The 23,387-nt window shown below is 37.0% G+C and overlaps 1 protein-coding gene across 2 annotated transcripts in view; it reads left to right on the top strand.

Annotated features, from left to right (window-relative positions):
• STRBP (spermatid perinuclear RNA binding protein) overlaps positions 1-23,387 on the top strand; it is a 60,026-nt gene that overhangs the window by 2,260 nt on the left and 34,379 nt on the right. The window contains exons 2-8 of one of the 2 annotated variants that reach the window (XM_011965498.1): positions 1,084-1,186; positions 2,817-3,037; positions 8,223-8,388; positions 12,340-12,484; positions 21,284-21,375; positions 21,900-21,995; positions 23,138-23,249. In XM_011965498.1, coding sequence (XP_011820888.1) covers positions 2,856-3,037; positions 8,223-8,388; positions 12,340-12,484; positions 21,284-21,375; positions 21,900-21,995; positions 23,138-23,249 — 793 coding nt within the window. In that variant the 5' untranslated portion in view covers positions 1,084-1,186; positions 2,817-2,855. The remainder of the gene's footprint in view (positions 1-1,083; positions 1,187-2,816; positions 3,038-8,222; positions 8,389-12,339; positions 12,485-21,283; positions 21,376-21,899; positions 21,996-23,137; positions 23,250-23,387) is intronic. The other variant, XM_011965497.1, reaches the window with a different exon arrangement.

Here is a 23,387-nt window from a genome sequence, read left to right as displayed (position 1 = left end):
CATGTGTGCGCTACCACACCCGGCTGATTTTTGTTTTTTTTAGTAGAGATGGGGTTTCACCATGTTGGCCAACTCCTTGACCTCTGATGATCCATCCTCCTCGGCCTCCCAAAGTTTTGGGATTACAGATGTGAGCCACTGTGCCCGGTCTGATTTATTTTTTTAATACTCAAAGAAAATCTGTTGTTTAGCGCTTATTTGAGTAAATAAAATTTCTCTGCATTTCTTCAGTTTTTCCTGTCACCGTTCTTTTTTTTTTTTTTTTGAGATGAAGTTTTGCTCTTGTTGCACAGGCTGGAGTGCAGTGGCGTGATCTCAGCTCACTGCAACCTCTGCCTCCTGGGTTCAAGTGATCAAGCGATTCTCCTGCCTCAGCCTCCCAAGTAGCTGGGATTACAGGCATGCACCACCACGCCTGGCTAAATTTATACTTTTACTAGAGACAAAGTTTCTTCGTGTTGGTCAGACTGGTCTCAAACTCAGGTGATCTGCCTGCCTTGCCCTCCCAAAGTGCTGGGATTACAGGCGTGGGCCACCATGCCCGGCGTGTCTACTGTTGTTTCATAATGCTTATCCTGTCACATCCAGTAGAATGTTAGATGTCACATGTTTAGATTTAACACTGGCAGTGTTATTTGTGTGATAAATGACAAATGTTTATGTAATGTAGCAGGATGCAGTTTTGCTCAGGTGTGGCCAGTGTGCAGGACCAGGTAATTTAGCAAGTACATAAGCCTAGCTAACAGCCTAGCATTTCCAACTCTTTTGTTCTCTAGTACTTATTTTGGGATATATGAATATGTCTCACTAAGTGTTTAAAAAATTTGTTTCTTTGTGGCAAACTGCACCAGTTGGAAAACTGGTTATGGACGTTGAGCAGGAAAAACATCTGGGCAGGTGATTTTTATTGAGAGAAAGAAAAGCTTTATAATCTATTTTAGCTGTGTTTTTATATAATGATGGAGGTTTTCAAATGATTACCTTTTCAACCAAAGTTTTCTTTGCTTTATAGAGAACAGTGACACTATAGTGTTAATTTACTGTTACCCAAAAATAATGTGATTTTTAAACATAGATATTCAGACAAGAACAAAAGAGACAAGACTGTTCATAAAAATTGAGAATGTTTTAGTTTGCGATGGACTTCAAAACAAAATATTTACTATGTACTAACACATAATTTCATGTAAGTAAAGACAGTATAACCAGCTTTTAAATAGAATATTTTAGGCTTTATGGAAAACTCACTAAGTTATCCTTGTTCATTTTGCTGTGTATTGGTATAAGTGTGTTCGTGATATTTGTAAATTTGGAAAAATTTAAAGATTTTTGCATGTGTGACTCATGAGTGTATAGAATCTACTCTGTTAAATTTTCATGAAATTCATTCATTTTCTGGGTGCTGGTCTGTTCCACTGATTTGATATTTCATTTTAGTTAATGGTACCACCCATCCATCTTTGTAGAGTATTTCTTGATACTCTCATTTATGTTTTTCCCCAAATGAGCTTTAAAATGATTTTTGTTGAGGTTTAAGTAAATCAGTCCTGAGGAGATTTTGATTGAGAATATAATGTATTTGAAAGTTAGCTTGTCATTTTGCAGTGTGTATTTTTCCCACTCTGCATTTGGAATGTCTCCCACTAATCTATTTAAAAAATTAAAGCCTTGCACCAAAGGTTTGAATGTTAAATAGTGAACACTATTTTAATGTTTTTTAATAGTTTTCTTATAGTGTTCACAGATAACTTTTTATTTTGTATTATTCTATATTGTGAAATCTCACATTCTAAAATTTAAATAGAGATATGGGTCTTACTCTGTTGCCCAGGTTGGAGTGCAGTGACACAGTGGTAGTTCACTTAACCTTGAACTCCTAGGCTCTAGGGATCCTCTTACCTCAGCCTCCTGAGTAGCTAGGACTATAGGTGCCTGCTACCATGTCCAGCTAACTTTTTTTATGTTTTGGAGAGATTCTATCTTGCTACATTACCCAGGCTGGTCTCCAACTTCTGGCCTTCAAGTGATCCTCCCACCTCAGCCTCCCAAAGTGCTGGATTATAGGCATGAGCCACCATGCCCAGCCCTGAAATCTTAATTTTTTTAAGGTTAGAAGTCTTTGGCAGTTTGGAAAGGTTAGAAGTCTTTGGCAGTTTATGAGTCACTCACCATCCTGCATTTCTGGGACTCTCTTGAAGCTGAGAAGTATCTAATTCTTTTAGATGATGCATGATGTGGATGACATTTTTGAAGTATTATTCAGAATATGTCAGTTCAGCTAAAAGATAACTTTATTCATTTATTTTAGAGACAGAGTTCACTCTGTTGCCCAGGCTGGAGTGCGGTGGCATGATCTCGGCTCACTGCAACCTCTGGCTCCTCAGTAGCCGGGACTATAGGTGCATGCCACGACACCCGGCTAATTTTGTATTTTTAGTAGAGACGGGGTTTTACCATGTTGGCCCGCTGGTCTCAAACTCCTGACCTCAGGTAATCTGCCCACCTCAGTCTTCCAGAGTGCTGGGATTACAGGCATGTGCCGCTGTGCCTGGCCAAGATAACATTATTTATAAATAATGCCAAGAGTGACTGAGGTGAATCTTATCAAAACATGAGTGGAAGATCTCTTGTTTTCTGGTGAGGAGTTCAATAGAATGCGGTTTTACTTCCCACTCCTGAGCAGTTTTTTCTTGTTTCAGTATTAACTCTTACAGTAGACAGTCAGTGCTATGGATTGGCTAAAGATATAGTTGTATATTATCCTTTTCAGGTGATGTTTCTTTTGTTGAAGTAATTGTTTTCATTCTTCTTAACAGAGATCTATTCGATCTTTTGCTAATGATGATCGCCATGTTATGGTGAAACATTCAACAATCTATCCATCTCCGGAGGAACTTGAAGCTGTTCAGAATATGGTATCTACTGTTGAATGTGCTCTTAAACATGTCTCAGATTGGTTGGATGAAACAAATAAAGGCACAAAAACAGAGGGTGAGACAGAAGTGAAGAAAGATGAGGCCGGAGAAAACTATTCCAAGTGAGTGTGGACTGACCTCTGGGATGCTGTGCTAGAGTGCACAGCAAAGCTCTAAGGTCTGCTGGATTGAGTGTGTGTTAATGCTGTTTTTTGGATTTTGTCTTATGCTTATATAAGACTATAACCAAGGAAGTAAATGTTACATGGAGATTTTCTGAGTTAAATTTGAAAGGAAAGCAAGAAAAGAATAAAGATTAGAGCCAGAGAAAGAAAATGGACCTGTTTAGGATCCCTTTTGAGAGAACACCAAGTCCTTTAAAATCATTATGTTTGAAAGTTATGATCTTTTTCCTGTGTTGATTCAGCCTCCTAAATTTTGAAATAAATAGTAGTGTTTTTGATCTCTGGGGAGATCATAAAGTATCGTTTTTGTAAGGCATTTAAAAATCCTTGTATAGAAGAAAGAGTGTAGGAAAATATATTTTAAAGGTATTTTTGACTATATCTACCTCATTGATTCCCAGAAATTTAGCAGTGTCTTGCATATCGTAATTGCTATTTGTATATTTGTGGATTGGATAAAGATCTAATGGGAGCCACACCCTTCAACAATTATAGTAGCATATTCTAAGTGCTGTGACAATAATAGATTAGTGAAACTGAAATGGTACCTGGAGTTAGATTATAACCTTTTTATGCCAGGCTAAGCTTAAAGTTGCTGTTTTGAGCAGTTGTCACTATGATTGGAATAAGTGTCTTAACTTTGAAAGATGGAACTCATTTGACTACACTGTATGAATAAATTTAAAAACATTGCTTTGGCTACAATTTGTAAATGAAAGAGGTTACAGAGTTTTTGCAGCTTTTAACTTTAAATCAATGTGGTAAATAATAGTAGAAAAGTATTGATAAATGGATTTTCTTCACTGAAAGGTAGTATAACCTTTTTTATCTTCAGATGAAAGATAATCAGTGTGTCAGTTTTATTGCTGAAGAGCATAATTTTTTTTTTTAACTATTTACAGGCAGTTTATACATTGTGTCTGGTCATAGTCTTGTCAGTTTGAAGGTTCTTGGAAATGTAGTGTAATTTTTCTCATGTATGATGTCTGTACAAATGTTACTGTTAGATTTAGAGTTCATGTTCATTAGTAGTAGTATCTAATTATTTAGTTCTATGTGTATCTCAGCTCTTGTGCAAGTTAAATAGTCATGCATTCTAGATTTAAATTGCACTTTGCTACATGTTTATGTCATGTTAAAAACTTTTTTTATTGTGGTAAAATATATGACATAAGATTTGCTATTTTTACTAATTTTAAGTGTACATTTCAGTGAAGTTTAGGTCTTTTTAATTTTCTAATTTTGTTGCTTCTCAAGCCTGGCATATTTTGGAAAGCACTCCTATAGACTTGCTTAACTGGATGAGGTCTCTGATTTAAAGACTTTTACAGAATAATATGCTCCACACTTTTATTTGAAGTTTTATTTTTATTTTTTTAGAGATAGGGTGCTCTGTTGCTCAGGCTGGAGTGTAGTGGTGTGATCATAGCTTATTGTAGCCTTGAACTCCTGGGCTCAAGTGATCCTCCTGCATCAGCCTCTTGAATAGCTAGGACTGTAAGTGTGTGCTATCATGCCTGGCTAATTAAAAAAAAATTTTTTTTTTTTTGAGAGACAGCATCTTGCTACATTGCCCAATCTGGTCTCGAATTCCTGACTTGAAGCAATCCTCCTGCTTTGGCCTCACAAAGTGCTGGAATTACAGACATGAGCCACCATGCCGTGCCTGGATTTTCAAATACACTTCTGTGTGTGGATGCTCTTGGTTGTCTATATACAGTCTTTCCGTTTTGTGGAATAGTCCCTGGTGGAGCCCTTGCCTGTGATCCTTCCCATGTGGTGGAACTCAAGGAGTGCAGAATGATTCTATTCTTGTATCAGAGGCAGGCATGTCTTCCAAGGACAGAGTTGTATTCTGGTAATAAACATATATTGTGTGCCTGGTGAGTGTTAAACACTCTGAAGGACACAGAGATGGGTGGGGGGTAGCTTGTATTTATTAAGCAGTTAAGCATTTTCCATTGCTGGGCACTGTTAGGCAGCTTTTACCTATGTTCTCTTAATTTGACTTAATGCTTTACCTTTTTAAAAATGGATTCAAAAGTCAACTTATACAAGGTCCTACAATATATATTATTAGGAATATTATAATTTTGTTAATTTTAAGAAATTTACATATACTAAATTCAAATACATTGGGTTGCTTGCTTTACAGTAATTGCTATGGTCCGGTTTTTAAATTCAAATTCAACTCTGTGAATTAGGAATTTATTTTCTGCTCAATCATGCTGTCTTCTACCTGTGGGCTAATAAGACCAAGTATATCATAATTTTGGCTTAGAATTTAATAACTGAGCTAATAATAGCTACTGTTTATTGAGTGCCAACTATTGTACCACAGTACTTTTCCTATTATCTTGCAACAAATCTACTAGTCTCTAATATTATTATCTTCCTTCCTCCACTCCTGTTTTACCTGTGAAATTTCCTGTGCTCCAAACTTGGTTATAAAAAAACGAGTGACTCAGAATCATTAACAAACTTTAACTTGCTTAAGGCTACTTAGTAAATATGTGTGGTTGGGCCAGGATTCATATTCAAGTTTCTCTGACTCCAGATCCAGGTTTCTGAGCATCTATGCTTCAATTTCCTGTGAATAACATGTGAAAATACAGAGCAGGGAGAGACGATGATGTGCTGGTTCTGGGAGTCTGCAAAAGCTCTATGAAGGAGGTAGCACTTGGAATAGGCTCAGAGGATGGATGGGTGGGTAGGGTTTTGGCAGGTGGTGAAAGTGAAAGAAAAAAATAAATCTCAGCACTGATCTAGGTATGAGAAAGTATAGGAATTGTTTGAGGAATAATAACTGTTATTTACTGAGCTGTTAATATCTGTTGGGCTCTGGCCAAGGTTTATTACATATATTCTCACTACCACTCTGTGAGAAAGGTATTATTCCTGTTTTACAAATGAGGAAGCAGGTTCAAAAGAAGTCAAGTTATTTGAAATTTGTCCAGTGTCACACAGTAAGTAGCAGAGCCAGGATTTGAACCAGGAAGCGATGTCATTTTCTAAATTGCTTTCCAATATGGTAGGTGTCCAAGTGTTCAGTGGGACACCAAGGAAATAGTAGGTAGAGTGTTATCCAATCTGTGCCTTTGGAAGATTATTCTGGTTGCTGTATACAGTACTTTGGAGATGACAGAGGTCAGTCAGAAAGGCCAGTGAGGAGGAGGTTATTGAGGTGGTCTACATGAGAGGTAATAAAAGCCTGAAGAAACTGGTTTGCAAGTTTGATGGTGATTATACAGGGAGAATTTATAAACCATTACAATATTAGATTTGGAAGAATGAGAGGACAAGGATACAGAGGAAGAAGAAATCAAAGATGACTGATTCTCTATTGTTATTATCAGACAATTGCTTACACTTGGGTCACCTGCTTTAAAATGCTTTTTATGTCTATATTTATACCACCTTTATCGTTTTTCATTGATTTAATGTTTATTGAATCTCTATAAGTGTGCCAGGCACTGAACCCATGGCTGGATTATTTATAACTTCCTTTCTAGTTTCCACTGCCACAATTTGTTTCTCTCCTTTCTCCCTTTCCATTTTATTCTCAACTCTACTGATTCTTGCCCAACTCTGCTGATTCTTTGCTTATAGCTAGAATGACTGTTTTCCATCTAGGCAGATCAAGATTCTGCTGAAGTCAGACTTTCAGTTTGCCTTGCTTGACATCTCTAATTTTGACCTCTCCCTTTTCTGAACTTGGGAAGCAATCATATAATGTAAGGGACCTGAATGTTGTGGTCAGAACAACTTAGGTTTGAATTTAGGCTTTGCCATTTTACTTTCGTGGTGAACTTAAACAATTAACTTTTCTGAGGCTCACATTTCTTGTCTTCCAAATGGAAGCTTGTGGTGAGATTTAAGTGAGAATATGTGACACCTGTTTGTGCTCAGATGTTACTTTCTTTTCCCCTTTTAAGCAGGGCACTTAAACTGTTACTGCTTTTGTTGCTTAACTACAGAGTAAGCCTCAGGAGCAAGAGAGACTGCAACTCCTGTAATATGTTTGCCATATTCAAACACTTGCTTATTTGTTGAAAGACGGTTAAGCTTAGTTAATATTTTCACTTGTGATTAAGGGAAATGAACCAATAAGAAACTTTTAGAATTAAAATCAAGGATAGATGAGCACTTTTCTTGTGCACCATTCATGAGTTGATGTTCTTTGAGTGTTTGCTCTTTTAGCTACTCCTGGATTTGGAATACATATGCTGGCAGTTTAATCTTTCCTTCCTTAGCTCTATACTTTTATCACATTTTTCTCCCTTCCCCATAAGCTGATATAGAATGGGAGGCATTTTAGAGTGATATAGTTGGGAGGAACTTTGGCTCATCTAGCCAATAGTCATTTTACTGTTGTGGATACTGAGTCAGCAGGCACCACGAGTAGAATCCAGGTCTTTTCAATTTCTGTGCTGATGTTCTTTCTCAATATACTGTGGTATTCATGTTCCTCACAAATTCCCTAATTACTCCTAAAACAGAAGGAAGTTTATTTTATTTTTATTTTTTGAGACAGGATCTCATTCTGTCACCCAGGCTGGAGTGCAGTGGTGCAAACATGGTTCAGTGCAGCCTCGAACTCCTGGGCTCAATCCTCTCTTCTTAACTTCCTGAGTAGCGGCACTACAGGTGCATGCCACTATGCCTGGCTAATTAAAAAAAATTTTTTTTTGTGGTGACAGGGTCTTTCTGTGTTGGCCCAGGTTGGTCTTGAACTACTGGGCTCAGGTGATCCTCCTGCGTTGACCTCCCAAAGTGTTGGGATTACAGGCATGAGCCACTGCACCTGGCCAGAAGGAAATTTAAAAAGAACAATTTGAAAAAATATTTAAGAGGATGCAGCATTTTTTAGTTTTCTTAAGCAATATAAATGTAGTAAAGAATTACAAGATCTGTAGTATGAAATATGTTCCCCATTGAATCCTTGAGGAAAGATAGATACTTTATAAGCCTCAAATCTGAGACTTAATTTTGTGGATACCTGGATGTTTGGATTTACATACTTCCTTATCAGTTCATTAGGATATTCAGGAAGCCAAGTGATGATTAAGTTATAGTTTGGGAAATAGGTTGTGAAAGTAATCATGCAGACTTTTATTTTTAGGGATCAAGGTGGTCGGACATTGTGTGGTGTAATGAGGATTGGCCTGGTTGCAAAAGGCTTGCTGATTAAAGATGATATGGACTTGGAGCTGGTTTTAATGTGCAAAGACAAACCCACAGAGACCCTGTTAAATACAGTCAAAGATAATCTTCCTATTCAGATTCAGGTGAGTACAGTTTAACTGCACCTCTAGGCGAATTTGTAAAAAGGTGAAAATAGGTAGTGACTTTGAAAAAATTATTAACTAGAATTGATAATAGCAAGGATAGACACAGACAAAATAAGTACTGCTACTCTGGGTCAATGACTAATTCATCACAGTTAAAGCAAACTTCTGGTGATTTGTACTCAGGATATATTTACTAAATTAAGATGGCCATTAAGGAACTGTCTTAAACTTTTCCGTTGTGTCTTGCTGAGAATCTTCATTTTTTCCAGTCTAGGTCTCACCATTATAAAGTTCTTGGAAGGGTTGGTATAATGCAGAAAATAATTGGAAGATTGAAAACAACCTAGACTAGATACTTTCTAGAGACTAAGAGACTTTCTTATCAATGAGAGACTTTCATAGAAAGTAATTTTTAAAACTGAAGACTCAGTTTTTTGTCACCTATTTGTTCTGTTAATGGGAAATCACTGTTCATTTCTTGTCTCCAAACCTTTTTTACACTGGGATGCATTTAGAAAAATTTGATGTTGGCATGTTCCCTGAAGGATGCTGCTGAAGGCTGAAGCCTCCTTAGGGATGAAGGTGACCATTCTGGGGTTCTGGTCATTCTAGGACCTGCCCTGCCAGCCTACCCCAAGGACTCATTGCATCACTGGGAATCTGTGATCATCTTTCAGTATCAGATGCGTATTGTCTGTGGTCCAATTAAATTACAGCTTTTGATAATTTTATATCAGTTTGTCTTCATATCAATGTCATAGAAATAAATGTTGGTCCATAGGTCCAAACTTGTGAATTGTTGAATGCTTCCCTCCACCACTCACTTTTTAAAATTTAGTTTCTTTTATTTGTATATCTTTTAAAAGGGGTCTTTTTTTCAAGATATATGAATTCTAAGTTTATTTTTATTCGCTTTGTTACTAGATCATTTTCTTTTATATTCACCAATAGACCCTCAAAACCATCTCTGATTTTTTAGTACCATTCTTGACACTCAGATTTATTTTACTGATTGGCACATTCTCCTGTATTAATTTTGGGGACACTATTTTATCATTTTGTCTTAATATATGGTTTTTAAAGTGACAGAACATACTTGGCTTTTCCACTTTCAATTTTGATGGAGAAATGTTTTCTGGTCTTTCATAGGGTTGAATTTATTTACCTTTCCCTCCCTTTTAAAAAAATCCTTTTGTGATCATTTGGGGGAAGGAGAGTGGAATATAGCTTTATGTATTAAACATGGAGTAAAGCTTTACGAAGTGGAAAGCTCATTAATGGGCTTTCTGGCTAACTATACTTGTAGTTTATTAGAATATTAATAAAGTTCCCATTTCAATTTTTTATGTTGTTTTAACATTTAATCTGTATTTCTGCTGTTAGTATAGTAAATATCATTACTCTTAAATCTAGAATTATCAGAATCAGACATACTAGTGGCTTTTTCACCCGCCTCACCCCCTTTCTGTTCCTTTCATGAATCTTGTTTCTTATGAGAATGATCATATTCCTCATCCTCAGATGTTGCAGCATTGAAAAGGGGTTGAGAACCAGTGCAATAGTAAATCGGAGTTCGTATTCAGAAAATCTGTCACATCTTTCCTGTTTTGAAGATATAGAAGATTGGGCCAAGCTTTAGTTGGCATTGTTAGAGCTTTCTCTGTGCGGATCACAACTTTGTGAACTCCACATTGTTTCTCTCTTGAGTGAGGGTGTTTATGAGCACCGCAGTTTAAAAATGTTCCTTTCTAGTTAGCAAGTATTCAAGGGGGTTACACTGGAGGGTGTACAGGGTATACACACCATCTCAAATTTTAGGAGACTGAAGGTTTTTAGGCTAAAGAAGACTAAAAAAGATATAAATATCTTTAGGTCTTTGAAATGTTATCTGGCAGAAGGTAAAAGAGGTATGAACTCTTAAGATTAATGGTGGAAATTAGGAGAAGTATCTTTCAATTTAACATAGCCAATAGATTTCTCCAACAATAAATCTATGTTTGGGTAAAGATACATTTTCTTGTAAAATGGGAATGATGATTGTACACTAATCTCAGATTAAAATATAGACATGTACACACATGCCCACATATATACACATATGTGTACGTGTATTGTTACTAATAATATTCATGAAATTGTTTTAAGTGTGACTTTTACAATTAAACCTTTCTCCTCGAGCACCCTCCACCCCCGCCTCCCCCTGCCCTGCCCAGTTTTCATGGTGTTTGTGTGGAAAACCAGTATCTGATATGATATTATTTTCTTATGGACCAAAAATCTTTTTCCTGAGCACTTAACATAGCAAACCTTTCAGTTATCTAACTACTTTAGTTAGCTGAGGTTATACCTTACCTTTTCTCTTCATATTCTTTCCTAAGATGATTTTAGAACTTCTTTGAGCAAAGGAGGAGGAGGATGACTAAAACCAGAAATCACTGAAAATTAGTCTAGCACAAAATGCATATCATGTTTATTATTTTGGGTGTGTCTTATGGTGATCGACATGCATAATTGAAAAATGAAGTTCAATTTATTCTTTGATAGACATCTTTAATGCTCTTTTAGTGACAAAATGAATGTGAGCTGTTTTTTGCAGTTTCTTTATATTCTGGTTCTTTTATCTACTATATGGCCTTTCCCTTCCTTGGCTTCCTCTATTCAAAAGTAGGATAATGAGTTTTCCCTTTCCTGCTTTTTTGGGATAGTTTAATGGTAAAATGCTATTTTTATGTAAGTGACTTTGAATTCTTTGAATACACACTGATGAGCAGGGGGCCTGGTAGTGTCTCCATTCAGCCTGGCTACTGTATGTCAGGTAATAGATACTGAATTTCACCACTAAGAAGAAAAGCCGGGCCGGGCGCGGTGGCTCAAGCCTGTAATCCCAGCACTTTGGGAGGCCGAGACGGGCGGATCACAAGGTCAGGAGATCGAGACCATCCTGGCTAACGTGGTGAAACCCCGTCTCTACTAAAAAAATACAAAAAACTAGCCGGGCGAGGTGGCGGACGCCTGTAGTCCCAGCTACTCGGGAGGCTGAGGCAGGAGAATGGCGTGAACCCGGGAGGTGGAGCTTGCAGTGAGCTGAGATCCGGCCACTGCACTCCAGCTTGGGTGACAGAGCGAGACTCCGTCTCAAAAAAAAAAAAAAAAGAAGAAGAAAAGCCCTGTGTAACTTATTAAATCATATATTTAATGTATAATAATATAGTAAACATAACTTAATATATAATTCTGACTGGGCGATTACTTTGTGGAAGGCCCCTACTTAAATTGCATGTTTGTTTATATTTGTATGTTAAAAGAAGCAATGTAGGTTTTCTGTAGATGTCAGATGACTTGTCCCATAGCGGTAGGTCCCATTGGAAGATCTCTGAGACCTGTTATCAGAGAAGGAAAGGAGTTACTTGTTTATACTCATTGTTTCCTCCTGGTGAGTGACTGTGCAGAGATACTTTTTTATTCATGCTTATTTGGTGCTCTTTGAAAAACTCCATAATCTTATAAGTTTTTGCCAAGTAGGAGTTCCTGTTTAGGCTGTTCTACAAAAAGAGCTATTGTTTTGGAGAGCAGTCCCAGCTATTTATTATTTTATAATAGTTCCTGTAATAATTATAAGAACAATAATTTACCATTTATCACATACTGATGCTGTTGGCATTTTACTTTCAAATATTAGAATGGTTTTAAATATTGTTTCATAATTGTATGGATGGTTGACATTGTGGTTGCTTTGTAAAGAATGGAGAAAAAGGGTTTTCTTGTAAGTTGGGAGGAGAGAAAAGTGTTATCCCCAGTAAAGAACTAGTTACAGGCTTTCTTTGCCGTTTGAGCACAGTAATATTAATAGTTAATAACATTTGAGAACTTAGTATAACCATTCGTTTTTTTTCTTTTGAGATTTCAGTCTAATTAACTGGGTGATTTTGAAATCTTGGTGACTTTCAGAAACTCACAGAAGAGAAGTATCAAGTGGAACAATGTGTAAATGAGGCATCTATTATAATTCGGAATACAAAAGAGCCCACACTAACTTTGAAGGTGATACTTACCTCACCTCTAATTAGGGACGAATTGGAGAAGAAGGATGGAGGTACACATGCATATATATGTATATATTTGTTGTTGTTTGTTTTCTTCATATAAAAGCTATGTTAACAATGTTTTATGGATTTAGGAAATAACAGCCTTCGTTTGTTCTATGCCACTCTATTTAATAGTATTTTAAATGGCTTTGTTTCTACATAATCAGTATATTTTGCAAAAATGTATGAATTCAAAATATAAAATGTTATTTCAAAAACCTGTGCTTGTCTTGTTGGTTTTAACTCTGCTTTAATTTTTATACCATTTGCTGTTCTGTTTTACTTTGTCTAGTATTACATTAAGTTATTGGTATCAGCCAACTTATTCTATGTAGTTTGTCTTAATGGTCAGATTTCAGGATTAAATGTAGTCCAAAACAGAATTGTTTTCAAATTTACTCATTGTTCCAAAATTACTTGCATCCTGGTTGGGCGTGGTGGCTCATGCCTGTAATCCCAGCACTTTGGGAGGCCGAGGTGGGTGGATTGATTGAGGCCAGGAGTTCGAGACAAACCTGGCCAACTTGGCGAAACCCCGTCTACTGAAAATACAAAAAAATTATCCAGGCGTGGTGGTGGGCGCCTGTAATCCCAGCTACTCGGGAGGCTGACACACGAGAATTGCTTGAACCCAGGAAGCGGAGGTTGCATTGAGCTGAGATCACAACACTGCACTCCAGCCTGGGTGACAGAGCAAGACTCCACCAAAAAAAAGAAAAAAAAAAAATTACTTGCATCATATTGCTCTTGACTTCTAATAGCTATATAATCTTGTAAGATTTGTACATGTCTGTGTCTAGATTTGTTTTATAGTGTAAGGGATGTAAATTGGGTAACTGAATTTTTTTAATGGATAATGTTGAGTAAATTTTTTCTAGGAGGTTTGTGACCCTGTTAACATTTTGAATATGATTTATGTGAGAATCATTCTTTAAACTAACTTTCTTCTGAAGTTAAGAAGAATTGCTGTCTGGCAATGTCATCCTCATAAAAGTAGAGTGAGAAATCTATTCAGTTATTGGTAGTTTTGAAAAGTTCATGATGGGGTTGTGGTGGGCTTCTGTTTCTGATGTTTTTATCTTGTCAAGTTAGCTTGTTTCTGCCTCTCATTCCCTTGAAACTTGCCAGGTGGTATTTCTCCTGTGTCAAACCTTTGACCAACTGGCCACTCTGTCATGACAGTTTAGAGGCAGTGCAGCCTATCTGGGCCAGTGGGGACTCCCTGTTGCTATTTTTCATCACCAGACTTTCAACAAGTCCCATTGCTTACTCCCTTACCGGAAATACCAGTGCCACAATAAATATTGGTTAGTTTCTTAGTTTATTTCAACTTGGTGATAAGGGTAGAGAAAAAGGTACCAGTAAAGTCAGAATTTTAATTTTTGAGAGACATGACTCATAGAATCACTTAAGGTAAAAGTGGTAGACTCTTTTTTAAAAAAATGCTTTTTGGGATAACTAAAATCATCTATATCATAACTCAACAGATACAAACCAGACACATTTATGAGTCATATTTTAAAATCAAAGGGCATCCAATCTATAATTGAGCTTATGCCTATGCATTAAATTTTTTTTTGCTGTATGTAGTATCTATGGCACCTCTGAAGAACCAATCTTAAATGGCTTAATTTTTTTAACAGCTTTACAGTTCACCATTAACTGTAGAACTATAAAATGATTTCTGCAGTGTCAAGATAAATGTTAATTCTGGTAAGATGTGTTCTACTTGACCCTCTAGTATAAAACCAACCATTTCTAAGTAGTGTTGTAATTATAGGTATTATTAAAAATTATTTGAGTATATAGGGAGATGAGAAAAAGACTGAAGTTGCCAAAGGCTAGGTTAATTACATGTTTGCTTATATCTGTCAGCATCTCTTTCATTTCTTTTTTGAAAGTATTAAGGGAACTTCAGTCATCATTATTCCTGTGGTTTTGTGTACTTACATGAGATTTTGTCATAGCTTTCAGTGATACCTTTAAACTTGGTCTGTTGCCTTTAACTTCTGTTTAGAGAAGCTGAAAACATTCCTAGTATATTGTACCCTTGCTAGAACACTATTATAGAATAGATTTTGTAATAAAGTAAGAGAGTCATAGTCTCTGTTCAAGGTGTTTGAATTACTGAAGGATCCAAAGACCTCTATGAGCTGATTCTCATCAGCTGTTATATGGGATCAGGTAAGGTGAAGGAATCAGCTTTGATCTAAAGTTTTATACATCTTACTTTTTTTTTTTTGAATGACAGAAAGATTTGCTTTGCTGTTGTCCTTAACATCCCAGCCCTGTTGACTCACTTGATATCTTTTATAGTTTCCTCATTTTGTCTAACCTGGGCTTTGTCAAAGACAATTTTTGATCTTTGCTACTGGTTTGCATTTTCCCAGGCAACTTGGAGGATCTGGTCTATCATTATGCACTTCAGACCTGGGCTGTACCATTCTGTTTTCTCACACTAGACAGCTCCTCATCCCCTTGATGCAATTCTTTTCAGCTGCATGGAATAAAAGCACAAGATTCATTCGGGTCCCAGGAATTTGTGGGGCTGAAAGTTATCCTTTTTTCTCCGAATTTATACTCTTTTTTTTTTTTCTCCAAGTTAAAAAAAAAATCTATTGTAACTTTTTTCTTGGAGACATTTTCCTATATATCTCAACTTTCCTTCACCTACCCCCACCCAAACAAACTGTTCACAATACGTACACACTTCACATCTTTCTTTTCTCTCTCTCGCCACATATTTGGGTAAAATCTAAAAAAGGAAAAAAAAATAGCATGGTTGAAAGCAGACAGAACCAGAGGACTAGGGCGTGAAACTTACTTTCTCAGAATTGTGCAGAATGGATCTAAGTACCTACTCCTTTCAAATCACGATTTACATTTTAAATTGCCATAATACAGCGTGAATCTCTTTGGTATTGTTTACTGTTTCATAGGTAAGTTTCCTCCCATGTTGTGCGTCTTCTTTCTGTATTCTAACCCTTTACTTGAAGGCCCTGTAGAATAACCGTGTCCCCATTACTACATGTTTCCTGCTAATGAAGGCATAGAAGCACAGATCTTGGTGTGCAGCAGTCGTTTGTTTGGCTTATTTTGTTGTTTGTTGTTGTTGTTGGAGACAGTCTTGCTTTGTTTCCCAGGCTGGAGTGCAGTTGCATGATTTCAGCTCACTGCAACCTCTGCCTCCCGGGTTCAAGCAATTCTCGTGCCTCAGCCACCTGAGTAGCTGGGACTATAGGCTCATGCCACCATGCCCTGCTAATTTTTTCTATTTTAGTAGAGATGAGGTTTTGCCATGTTGCCCAGACTGGCCTCGAATTCCTGAGCTCAGGCAATTTGCCCGCCTCGGCCTCCCAAACTGCTAGGATTACAGGTGTGAGTCAGTGTGCCTGGCCTTGTTTGACTCTTAACTCCATTAGTTGCTATTGCTGTGTGACCTTGGGTAGGTTTCCTCATTTTTAAGTGTGGATTATAAATACCTTAGAAAGTTGTTTTAAGTGAGAGAATTTATGTAATGTGACTTGTACAATAACTGGCACAAAGCAGTTGCTCAGTAAATAGTAGTTGTCAACTTATTGAACCCACCTACTCAAACTGCCTTAACAGTGAAAATCATGTGCACATGGTGGGTCAGAAGAAGTCAACCCAAGCACAGTTAAACTCTTCAACACCCAGTGATGTGTAGTATTAGAATCAGTATACTGGTTTATGCAGTGCTAATGATAAAAACCTGGTATATTGTATCTTATAATTCAGGTGTCTTTTTGCGTGTCCTTTATCCTTAGCATCTCTAAGGATACCTGATACATAGTAGATGATTTTTTAAAAAGCCCTATAAATCTGTTAAGTGAATTAACATAGTCAGCATATTGTCTGATTAAATAGGACTCTCTAGTGTGTAAGAAGTATTAATGGGCATCTCATAGCTCAAGTAATATATATTGAAGATTAATCTCTGTTAAGATATTTTTATAACCTACCATGTGATAAGCACTTCCTCATATATGATTTATTTTAAAAGCCCTCACACGACCCTATGGGGTAGCTAATTGCCATTTTACAAATGAGGAAAATCTCACATTTTACCCAGCTCTCCTGACTTTACGTCTAGTATGCAGGCTACTTCCCATTATTGTCTAAGATTACTGCATGAGTGGTTAGGCTGATCTGGTCATTCTGAGCTTCACACAGAGTCTCAATTTCTTTTGGTGCTTGTGATTTTAAATTAGAAATATATTTGCTATTGAAGGGGGTGATAAATTATCTGCTTATTTATAATGCAATTTGAAACCAGGTGGATAAGGAAACTACAGAGACACTTGTGGCTTAGACTAAGACACACCTCTCTCCTCAGTACTGGGGCAGATTTTCAGGGACTCTCAGAGAAGTTGCCTCATAGTTGCTTCATATTGGTACCAGTGTGAACTTGCTCTTCTTGGTAGAAATTCACTAGCATGTGTCTTGCTAGGGTCAAGGCAGTAGGTTTTACAGCACAGCCATCACAACTGTGATGATAATGATGCAGCAGGCTTTATTTTCCTGCCTTCCCTAGTGTCTGGATCTATGTTATCCAGGGCAAACTTTTTTTTTTTTTTTTTTTTTTTGAGACGGAGTCTTGCTCTGTCGCCAGGCTGGAGTGGAGTGCAGTGGCGCGATTTCAGCTCACTGCAACATCCACCTCCCGGGTTCAAGAGATTCTTCTGCCTCAGCCTCCTGAATAGCTGGGACTACAGGCACTGGCCACCATGCCCAGCTAATTTTTATGTTTTCAGTAGAGATGGGGTTTCACCATGTTGGCCAGGATGGTCTTGATCTCTTAACCTTGTGATCTGCCTGCCTTGGCCTCCCAAAGTGCTGGGATTATAAGTGTGTGCTACTGCACCCGGTCAATCCAGGGCAAACTTTTAGGCACTGTCTTTCCAGTGGCAGACTGCCACTGAAGAAAAGTCATACCGAGTGACGTTAGTCACATAAATTAGGAGAACAGTGCTTTCTCTGTTCTACCTTATTGCTACATTTACCTGTTTATATTATTATGTGCCCATGTTTTGCATGGACAGTGGCTTAGGGCATGTCTTTTCTCCAGAAAGCGTCAAGGTGTCGAGAGAGAAGGGGCTGCCAGGATATTCTTAGGCTGATTAGAAAATTCTGTCAGCATAGACTTGGTAGCTCCGTTTCATCCTGATTGTCAAGGAGCCCCTCATGATACTGAGCTCAGTTATTTTAACTTTGAAGAGCCCGGGTTCCAGACATATAACTCCTGTTTAATGCAATCATGTTTTGTTTTTTTGCCTGCCCCTTCTCCAGGTTAGTGTTTTGTTAACAGGGATGGATAGCTAGCTTGCATGTAAGGCATTGAGAGAAACCAACCAACATTTCCTGTAGTATAGTGTGATTCTGGTCACTGATTTAACCTCTAACCAAATGAACATGGTTAGGCATAATAGACTTTCTAGTGCGTCCGTTGCCAGAATGTTGTGTGTACCTTCATGCCCTGATGCTAGGTTACTGAGTGGTAGATTTTCTTAAAAGCTGTATTTCTGGCTGGGTGCAGTAGCTCACACCTGTAATCGCAGCACTTTGGGAGGCTGGGGCGGGCAGAGCACCTGAGGTCAGGAGTTTGAGACCAGTCTGGCCAACATGCTGAAACCCTGTCTCTACTAAAAATGCAAAAAATTAGCAGGGCATGGTGGCGTGCACCTGTAGTCCCAGCTATTTGGGAGGCCAAGGCATGAGAATTGCTTGAACCCAGGAGGCGGAGGTTGCAGTGAGCCGAGATCATGCCACTGCACTCCAGGGGGGAGACAAGAGTGAGATTCTGTCTCAAAAAACAAAACAAAACAAAAAAACCCCAAAAAACCCGCTATATTTCTTTGCTTTTGGCATTTTTGTCACCTTCCAACCCCTGCCTCCCATGCTCTTCCTTATCTGTTTCACCGGTCACTGTAGGAGATAATGAAATGGCTCACAGTTCTATTGTTTCTAATTAAGAACTCCAAGATGTGTTATCAGAAAAGTTTTGATCCTCCTCAAAATTTAAATGCCTACATTAAAGTTCAGAAATATTAAACTTGAGATTCTGCTACCAGGAGTAGCAGTGTTTTCCCAGCAGCAGCTTTGCGATTGCCAGATTAAATGAAGTTATTTTCAAAGGAATGAAAACATACATAAAACTGTATATTATTAATTATATAAAGGAAACAGGAAATCTATGCTTATAGGTAGCACTGTACTACTGTATGAATTTATATTGTTTTAGTATTAAGAACTTTGAAAAAGATAAAATGAGATGAATTATTATATCTCCTCTACTGTTTTCTACCTCCTGAATATTGAAGCCATTTTGGATCTTTTGATTTTCTGACTATCAGAGCATGAAGAAACATGGTCATTCTGATGGTGATGGAAGAGGGAACCTGGTGCAAGTCTTCTGTTCAGTGCCTGTCCCTTTCATCTCTTTCATAGAATCTGTTGTCTTCAAATGTTGACTGTCTGTAGCAAGCCGCTGTCTCAGTTTTCTAAAATAAGAGTTTGTGGTTACAATCGGACTTTGGGATGAAATAACTTACCAAAATATTTTTGCCATTGTCTCCCATTAAAAATATCTGTGTTACAATCAGAGTAAGATGCTGATTACAAGCTCTGATCCCTGGATGAAAATATTAGAAAGTACAATAAGAATTTTGGCTTGCCTTGCCTTTTCCTATCCTCTACCTTACTTCCCTCTTCCATTGTCTCCCTCTTCCTGGCATTCCTACTTGGTAAGATGATAGAATAAAATTTAGCTTGTCATAGTATTCATTTAAAAATTGACATCTTAAAAAATAAGGTCCATACTATTTATTGGGATTACATTACTTAGCAGTCAGTCAACTTTTGTCATATCTAACTTTTAAGAGATTCTAAACATTCATTTACAGTAGTTTGTTTTATCTGATATGTGAGCTTTACACAGATGCGTGTATTGACCACAGTTAACCATTTTGACATAGAAACATTAAACTGAGCTACTTGTATATTTTGCATCACTATAAAGACAAAATTGATCACCTATGAAATGAATACCCATGTTACATTTGTTTATATTTATAAATCAGAGTAATAATCCTTTTTGAGGCTTCCCATTTTATGAGTAAAAGGGAGTAATAAAACATTGTATTCTGATTTTGTTAGCAGTGGTTAATGGGAAACAATGCAAATAACTGGTGTAGAGCTCACCTGGTCAGAAAATAAGTGTATAGCACTTCAGCCTTTACAGTGTCATGGCCAGTAAAGAGAACCACAGTTCTTCCTTTAATAAATTTGTTTTCTATTGGCGTTATGCCTTTTTTAGTTAATGACATTTCATCAATTAGAATAAACATTGACTAGGTGTGATGGCTCACATCTGTAGTCCCAGCATTTTGGGAGGCCAAGGCAGCCAGATTGCTTGAGTCCAGGAGTTCGAGACCAGCCTAGGTAACATAGTGAGATCCCATATCTACAAAAAAATTAGCTGGGCATGGTGGCACATGCCTGTAGTCCCAGCTACTCAGGGGGGTGAGGTGGGAGCATCTCTCGAGCCTGGGAGGAGGAGGTTGCAGTGAGCTGAGATCATGCCAGTGCACTCCAGCCTGGGTGACAGAGGAAGAATCTGTCTCAAAAAAAGGAAAAAAAACCAACAACAACAAAATAAACATTGATTGCTGTAATAGGATCCTCTGATAATTGAAGGAATCAAAAAGTATCATTGTTCTTGCCTCCCATTTAGAAATACATACATTCTATTAGTTGGCCCACACAAACGCACTACCTGTATCCGATCTGTTACTGTCATGGCAATGCTGGGAAGAAGTGTTAGTGGGCTGTCTTATATTTAAGAGAATTCTTAAAGAGAATGGTAAATCTGACTTAATTGTATTAAACAAAGAATTATTACTCAAGAAGCATTTGCATATTGTGTACATTTAAATAATGTACCAACCCCCAAAATTTAAAAGCCCATTTTTCAGTAGCTTAGAGGAGATAAATTTGGCTGTCTAAACTGGAATTTCGTATCATATGACATCTTCTCAAATATGCGTATTTACTGCTTTGGGCCATTTCATCCAACTAAGGCAAGCTGAATAGCCATAATTAAATAGTATTCTTTGTTGCTTTTTATTTTAAAAAGGCATATAAAACTTGAAACATAGTTCACTGTATTTTATATTTGTAATTTTAATAATTTTGGTTTAGAATAGGGAATTCCAAAGTGATACTTGAGTTCTCAATCATGGGGTGAAGTTTCTGTTAATGGTTATCTTGTTGAATGAGTTTAACTAGTGTAAAAAAATTGTCATCCTCAGTATATTCTCAATATATCTCATTGATATGAGACATAATTGATTTCCAGTGTTCCTTAAAAATGGTTAGAGATTTCTTCTGTTAAAAAAGTTGTTAATGCTATTGGTCCCAGATTTCCCTTCTTTACGTCCTGCCAAAGGAAAAAGTGCTATGTACTTATTTTGTGCCCTGAGATGTTATACATGCTTAATAAGATCCCAGATTGTAAGTAGCAGCTGTCATTGATTTGTTTACAGAATGAATTTTTCATGCTTCATTGTATTTGTGCACAGAACTACTCTGATGACTCTTTACTTAAATAATAATCATAGTGCACATAATTTTTTTAAAAAGTAACACAGCCCAATCAGGAAATTTTCTGGGAGTCTTATTAGTTCACTCAAATGCTATTATTCTTTTTATTTTTTATTGTTTGATAATTTGATAGGAATCCCTTGGTCAAATTGTATCTGTCTCTCTTTATCCCATTTTACCGTTAGAAAATGTTTCGATGAAAGATCCTCCGGACTTATTGGACAGGCAGAAATGCCTGAACGCCTTGGCGTCTCTTCGACATGCCAAATGGTTTCAGGTTGGCTTTTTGTTACTATCTTATTGTTATTAAGCTTTGCGCAAGTTTCATTTGGAACATCTGCCACTTAATTGGTTTCTGTGTACTACATAAAATGAGGGGTGCTTTCTAGCTCATAGTGTGGTTGTTGGAGTAATTGAGTTAATTTAGATATGTGCCTAGTATAGCTTCTGTAGTTCATGATGTTTTATTATCATATAATTATTTTTGGCCTAGTATTCTGAATTTCAGATGGTTGCTTATAAAATCAAAATGCGTGAGAAAAGATAAAGGTTAAATTAGTTGATTGCCTGGAGTGGGGTTGCCATGAGACTAAGAAATTAATTTTAATATTATGGTCCTTTTATTTTTAAAATGTACCTTTTAAACCTCAATTTTACTACTTTTGATTAATTGGTTTTTTTTTTTGTTGTTTGCTTGATAACTGATGAATAATTTGCTACTTAGTATTCGCTTGAAAGAACCTGCCCAAAATGAAGAATAGATCTCAATAGGGATATCTGGAATCATTTTGTTTGTTTTAGGCAAGGGCAAATGGATTAAAATCATGTGTAATTGTCCTCCGCATTCTGCGTGATTTGTGCAACAGAGTCCCCACATGGGCACCATTGAAAGGATGGGTAAGTACTTAAATATGGCTAAAAGCAAATTTGGAAGCTGCAGCGGAGAAAATCCTATAGAAATGAGATGTTACTTTAAAATGGCTGTCTCCTAAGTTAGTTAAGGCATGCATTATGTATGTTTGCCATGAAAAAAATAAAGCATCTTTTTAAATGAATCCTTCTTTTGTGCATATAACCTGCCTCTTCTACTTCATTGTATTCATGTTACAGGGCTTGAAATATTTTTTTCTGACAAAAAGGTTTTATATCTTTTAGAAGTGAGTGTCTTCTTACACTGGTGGTTAATCACTTACTGTTCACCTGCTGCCTATAAAAGCCTCCTTGGCTGACCCACTTCTCTTTTGGTGCCCCCTTGCATTACCATGAAAATTACCCAATAGGCTGGTGTAAGGATCCTATACCTCTGTAGCTTTCTCTTTGAGTGGAGACATTTACAAATAAGTTCATGTTAGTAATTAAAGTCAGGCAAACAGTACACTTAACCCCATATGGATATCATTTATATATATTGTAAAATTGACTTAACTTGGAAATTATGCCTGCTCCAATCAAGACAACTTAAGAACATTATGAAACAATTTAAATAAAGCCATGAAAGATCATTTTATAAATGAATGTAGCAATGATTACTTTGACAAAATATCATGAGTTCTTAGTTTACTGAATCTGGAGATTTGGTCCTTTGTTCTAATTGTAGTACTTGAGACAGGCTGTCTGAAGTGAAGTCTTATTATTATATTGAAATATTTGTGGTTTGTGTGCTTCCTAAGTGGGAGATAGGTGGGCTGGGTTTTGCACACTGGCTAGTTATTAGCTATTACTAACTTACATGAGGGCTTGTTAAGTCTTTGTTAAATGAATTAGAGACCATAGTTTCTTTAGTGATCGTTTCTGGGTAAATAAATAAAAGTTTTTGTTACAAAAATGTCTTCTGAAGATACAATCTTAAAAATACTTGATTTAAAAACTCTGCCCAGGGTAAAGGTTGATAATCATGGGGAAAATGTTAAGTGGGCCCTAAATATTAAATTGAATTGCACTCTTTGGCCTCCCTTGTAGATAGAAATGTTAGCTCACATTTAACTGGAATCCTTTTAACCCTTGGTGCATGTACTAATTTGTAATTTAATATCTTCTAGCCACTAGAACTTATATGTGAAAAGTCTATAGGTACTTGTAATAGACCTTTGGGCGCTGGGGAGGCCTTGAGACGAGTAATGGAGTGTTTGGCATCTGGAATACTACTTCCTGGTAAGGGTTTCAAACTCTGGAAGCAGAACAATCAGCAAATCTCAGTTTAGTTTATTTTTTCTAAATATATGCCAAGTTTGTCCTCTACACAGGAAAATGTTGCATAGGAGTTCTTTTGCTTGGAATTTTGACAACTAG

The sequence above is a fragment of the Mandrillus leucophaeus genome, unplaced genomic scaffold (assembly GCF_000951045.1).
Source record: "Mandrillus leucophaeus isolate KB7577 unplaced genomic scaffold, Mleu.le_1.0 Scaffold729, whole genome shotgun sequence".
NCBI lineage: Eukaryota > Metazoa > Chordata > Mammalia > Primates > Cercopithecidae > Mandrillus > Mandrillus leucophaeus.
The sequence above is the reverse complement of the archived record's forward strand: the minus strand, read 5'-3'. Positions and strand labels throughout refer to the sequence as shown.